Genomic DNA, 5839 nt, shown 5'->3' with positions numbered 1-5839 from the left:
ATATTAAATGAATTCAACTACATAAAAAATTCCAGGGTTCTAGGTCCCCCCATGCCAAACTCATGTCCCCCTTTGCTTAAGGCTTCGGAGTGTCTTTCTAATTCTGACTCCATTTCAGGGGAGATTGCTGAAGGAAGCAAAACCCTCACAATGTGATCAGAAAGTATCCTGTTTCCACATGAAAACTGACAGGAGGTAATCTGGCCCAAAATCTGCAATGAACAGATAAATTGACCATGGATTTTGGGAAATATTATAAGCTACATATGTGACCTGTACAGAAAGACTTTCAAACTAGAGTCCCGTGCGCCTCTCTAGACCCTTTACATGTCACATGAAGTGAAATTCTGCCTTTTGATAAAAAAAAACATGAAGTTATCAGAAATGATGTCCAATAATCAGATCCCAGCAGGCCAAGCCAACAATGGACCCCAATAGCAGGATAATACAAGACAAATACAATAGTGCTCGAATTACTGGGCATCCATAACACAACACGCTTGCATTGGTTTGTAATGAAACATTAAAATTATGCACTTTTTTCTTTTAGAGCAATACATTCTGGCAATCTATAGGATGCACTTTGGTGCCACACAAATAAATAAGTACCACATGGTGTATTTTGGGTACACTTGGTCTAAAAGTGGGGTCATATGGTTGTGCAAAAGACCCATGAAAAAAGGAGAATAAAATTGTCTGAGGCCCCTCCAGAGGGGCAGGAGGAAGTAGCGAGACATGGACTTTCCCGTAGATCTGTCAGAGTTCCTCAGGGTAATACACAAGAAGTCACAAACAAAAGAAGAAATCCAGAGCAAGGTGGAGATGTCCAGGATGGCCTTGCCCCCATCACTTAACCTTAGTCTATCTTGTCTACCCAAACAAATTGGAAAACCGTCCTGGTAACTGCCTTGCAGACGGAGGCCCATGTAAGCCATGCCTGTGCCACATACTGGAGTACGGGCAGCACCTCATTCCACAGGACAAGAGTCCTCCCCTTCGAAAAGAGTTGTCTGTGGCCCCACACTACGACTTTAGTAATAACTTTGGACAAGCATTCATGCCAAATCTTTTGGGCTGCACCCTCCTTCCCAAACCAAATCAGAACCTTCATGAAATCACATTGAAAAGTGAAGAACAATTAAATGTTTTTTGAGTTAAAGAGCATTTATTACACATGTAAATAGTAAAACTCACAGACAGCATGTGCCATGATGCAGCATGGGCTTTGTACACAGCAAACCATAAAGTAAGATACACTCCTAGCATATACCCTGACACTATGGCAGAATAAAGTGCTACTCTAGCGTACAAGCTGAAACAAAGAAAAAAAACTATACATTTTCAATAAAAGTAACAAAATGTAACCGGAAATAAGGTGGGAGGGGGGGAGGGAGGGAAAGGGGAATAGGGTTAATTGTCACATCCCAACCACAAGAAGGAGGTAGGGGGGAAGGAGAGGATTTTGAGTCCTCAAGTTCCTGGATGCCTCAATCTGTAAAAAAGAGGCAAAGTCCAATGACTCCCTAAAAAAGTCCTCAATCAATAAAATAGTAAAGTCCACAAGAGAAACAAAAATGAGAAAGTGGGCTTGTCAGTCCTCTTCTTCAGTGTCCATCCTGCTGTCCAATGAGGCATAGTCTCTGAGCTGGCTCATGAAGCCGATGACAGTTCTGGATAGAGAAAACTTCTCTCTGCAGAGTGAGGCGCCTCCTGGCATACCACAAGATGTCTTTGAAGCAGTTCATAAGACGCCAGGCATGCTGGATGGCCTCCACTGTGTGGGTGCCTTGGAGTGGTCCATAAGGAGCAGCATGTCATGGTCATGGTGTCCCTAGGCACAGAAAGATTGAGTTTGTGTTTCCAGGGCTTTCAACAGGCCCTGAGCAAAGGGGCATTCCCAGAACAAGTGCAATTATGTCTCCTCTGCAAAGGGACACCGGGGGAAGCTCTGGGTCTTGCTCAGGTTTGGGCTGTCATAAACAACCGGGTGGGGAGACCTCCTGGATGGCTATTCATGACAACTCCTTGTGCCAGTTGTTTAGCCTGTCACACAACATGTTAGTCCACATGGTGTCCTTGGTGCTGGAGGTAAGCCCCGCAAAACACTCCACAATGTCCTTGGCCCTGATGAGTTTGCGGATAGTCCTGGGCTTCCACAAACCTGGTTTAAGTTCCTCCAGATGTTGATTCCTCACAAATTGCAAAGCCCTGTCGTAATACTAGGAAGGGTTCCACATGTCTCAGCCAAGCCCCCGCCACAGGGAAAGAAGGAATAAGTAGGACATGGACTTTCCAACATAGGCCTTTGCTGTTCTCAGAGTTCTTCAGACGTGATACAGGATTAAAACCAAACTGGTATATATACTCCAGAAGGGACAGATCCCCAACTGTAGATAGCACTGTTTCAACCTTGTTGGGTCTCTTCAGTACAGCGTAGGGAACTGGTTTGGCTGAGTGAGAGGCCTTTGATTAGTGACGAGAAGTAAGTGTTCTCCTTACAGAGACTGCAAATTAAGATCGCCTTGTAGGCGTATGGAGACTTATAGCAATTGCCGCTCCACCAGGGGATGATGGAAAAATATGCAAATAGATTTTACAGGAAGGGATAAGGAAAATCATGCCTCTATTAGCTACCTAGTAAGGCAGCTCCCTTGATATCAAGCATGAGCGTCAGAAAAGCCTTATGATATCATGTGGGATTCAAACCAGACCAGTATATCTATTCCAGAAGGAACAGATTCCCAGCTGTAGACAGCACTCTTCATCCAGCGCTCTTCATCTGACTTTGGCGATCTAAAGTAAAAACATCGATAACATTAGTGAAAGGGGAAAGAACAGGTTTCGACTTCTAAAACTTGAAAACCAGATCTTAATTAAATACTTACGTTTTTAAGTTTCAGGGAAACTTTAAAATATGCTGGACATTCTTCACATTTATTGCATGAGATGGTCTGGGTAGTTTTTTGAGTGCTTGAGGGAAAAAAATCAAAGAGGTCAAACATGAATGAAGATGTCATACCATACCCGCTCACTGCAGACACTGACCTGTTTGGTATTGCCAATTACCTGGTTTATAGTATAAACAGTATGCAGTAGCTTTACCTAATGATGTACAAATGTACACAAAATGTGAGGACTTACCTCTCTGTACATTTTATACAGGGCTCTGAAGGTGCTGTTTTCTCCAGTCCACACTTAGTGCATAATACCACAGGAATCTTGCCAGCAAGATGATGGCTAGCAGGAAGATCCCGGCATAGACTGCATAGGCGATGGGGTTCTGGAGTGTTGCCAGGATGGTGTCCATGGTGGAGGGGCCTTGTTTAGTTGTTTCCTCCTCCTTCAACTGAGTTGGAGATTTTTCAACCAAAGCCCGCTGGAAATAGATGTCCATTATAGCTCTTTCTCTGACATCAGACTGTATCACTGTAAAAATAGAAGACAAATAGAAGTAAATATTTGGTATGGAAAATGTTATCAGTCATTGAGGTTTTCAGGAGGAATTTTCTACAGTAAGAGCTTTGCAAAGGCAGGAAGGGCTCCTGATCTAGCACACACATAGAACGCTGGGTACACATAATGTTTTGTACCATATGTTGTAAGAACATCTAGGGGGAATTTTCTGCAGATGCGATATATGCTGGTCAGACAAAAGTAACAACCATGCCTCCATAAGTCAATGTATACTCTCAGCATATACGTCGGGAGCATTCCCAATGTATGCACTGACCTATACAAAAAATGAGATGTGAACCAAGCCATAGTGACAGATAAGAGAGAGTGTATGAGAGTTAGAAAACTATAAGTCTTACCATCCAGGTAATGAAATTTGCGGAGGATGATGTCGTCGTCGTCATCCGTTACCTCACAGACGTAAGTCCCTCTATGGCTCATCCTCACAGGTTTTATGAGGAGAAAAAGTTGGTCCCCATGCTTTATATGCTTGAAGTAGCTGAGGTCAGCCACCCTGATCTAAAGGGAAAATGTTCATAACATTAGTGAGAGGGGAAGGAACAGGTTTCTAAAATGTTAAAAAAAAATATATTAATTCAAACACTTACATTTTTGGCAAATTTCCAGGAAACTTTCGGATCTTCTGGAAGTGGAAATGACGCCCCACAGGGGATGGTGATCTGGTCCAGCTCACTTACACTCAAGTTCTCAACTGAAGGGAAAGTAACAGGAAATAAATAGTTAATAAGACAACATACAATACACTAACAATGTTATATAAGATAGAAATTGATAATAGATGTGATCTTACGGGGACAGGCCACGGGGACGTTACAATCCTCCTCAGCACATTTATTGCATGTGAAGGTGCGGGCAGCTTTCTGAAGGCCTGAGGGGAAAAAGTCATAGAGGTCACACATGTGAAAGACATAAGGACCCCAAATGTACATAATGAGGGGGGTCACACAACTAACTTATACTGTGCAATGACATTACTCACCGCATGGAGGTTTGCATTGTTCCGGTGGATGACCTAATGGAAGAAATTATATATATATATAAATATTTATGGAGAATATAAAGGAAATGTTTGGTGTCTGTATCCAAGGATCTTTAGTCACTTACGTTCGACACGGTCTCTTACACCTTGCACATACTTTGCCATTGTAATGTCAAATTGATGTACCCAATCAGGTGGGGATACTAGAAGAAAGGAGATAGAAACAGAAAGAAATAGTCATTTACTGTTGACAATTTAAAAGACATTGAAAAATACTTAAGATTTTAAAACTTACAAGATTTGTCAATGGATTTTACATCTTTCTCGAAGATTTTCAGGTATCCTTTTATGTAAGGTATTTCAGAAAACGCTGCAAGGAGAAGATAGGAGAGTTAGGAGAGATATTGTAGACATTGTACATACTCGAGTATAAGGCGCCCCAAGTATAAGCCAAGGTACTTAATTCTGCCACAAAAAAACTGGGAAAACATATTGACTCAGGTATAAGCATAGGGTGGAAAATGCAGCAAGTAACTCTCTAATAAAATGCCCAGCAGAGTTCCCCTTTAAAATTAAATATCCAGCAGACCCTCCTTTATAATGAAATGCCCAGCAGAGAACCCTCCTGCAAAATAAAATGTCCAGCATTGCCCCCCTTTATATAAATATCTAGAAGAGACCCTTTCATGATAAAATAATAGACTTAATACTCACCTCCTGCATGGGCAGAGGCAGGTCTATACGCACGCATACACTATGAAATGGCATGTCACCGTCTGATGACATCACGTCACAGTGTCTTCATGCGGGAAGAACGCATAGAGGGACCTCTGACCACGCTGCCTGGAAGCCGGAAGATGCGGTGATAAGACGAGCCCAGGGAGAACAGGACGCCGTGGGTGAGCGCCGGAGGTGAGTACTAAGTTGTACTTTTTTTATATACGCTAGTAGAAGCACAAAAATTGTACTGAAAACCTTGGCTTATACTCGAGTATGTATATTGGAAATCCCTAAATCCTGAGGTCACACACATTCTATATATTAGACAAAGAAGCAATGAGAAAAGAGGATCTCAATTACCTATCGAGATGCTGTTGAGGGGCAGAAACCCAGCATGCAGCTTTTGCAGGCATCTTTCAGGGTCCATCTTGTGCAGAGAGACAGGACGATGACATATTTGATCTTTCTGCGCTGGTGTGGTGAAGCAGTGGAAGCAGGATCTTGCAACTTCCACTCCACCCAAGAGGAGAAAGAGCTGCAGCAGCAGATAACAGGAGTTAACGTTTGCCATTATTTCCAATCACACAAACCCGTCAGCTAGAAAATCTAAAAACACAGAAAAACCTGAGATTATGACTTGGAGGGAAAAGTGAAACCTGACAATGA

The 5839-nt window shown here is 42.5% G+C and overlaps 1 protein-coding gene across 1 annotated transcript; it reads right to left on the bottom strand.

The window, feature by feature from the left end:
- Positions 1 to 2915: 2915 nt before the first annotated feature.
- Positions 2916 to 5600, bottom strand: LOC140134147 (sperm acrosome membrane-associated protein 6-like). The gene is made up of 9 exons (XM_072154784.1): positions 5534 to 5600; positions 4749 to 4823; positions 4579 to 4656; positions 4454 to 4486; positions 4265 to 4342; positions 4062 to 4165; positions 3813 to 3972; positions 3142 to 3426; positions 2916 to 2970 (listed from the first exon to the last, which is right to left on the bottom strand). The coding sequence occupies exons 1-8, from the start codon at positions 5598 to 5600 to the stop codon at positions 3155 to 3157; spliced, it is 867 nt and encodes a 288-aa protein (XP_072010885.1). The 3' UTR covers positions 2916 to 2970; positions 3142 to 3154.
- Between the last annotated feature and the right edge of the window lie 239 nt (positions 5601 to 5839).

This window comes from Engystomops pustulosus, chromosome 5 (assembly GCF_040894005.1).
Source record: "Engystomops pustulosus chromosome 5, aEngPut4.maternal, whole genome shotgun sequence".
Taxonomy (NCBI): Eukaryota; Metazoa; Chordata; class Amphibia; order Anura; family Leptodactylidae; genus Engystomops; species Engystomops pustulosus.
The sequence above is the reverse complement of the archived record's forward strand: the minus strand, read 5'-3'. Positions and strand labels throughout refer to the sequence as shown.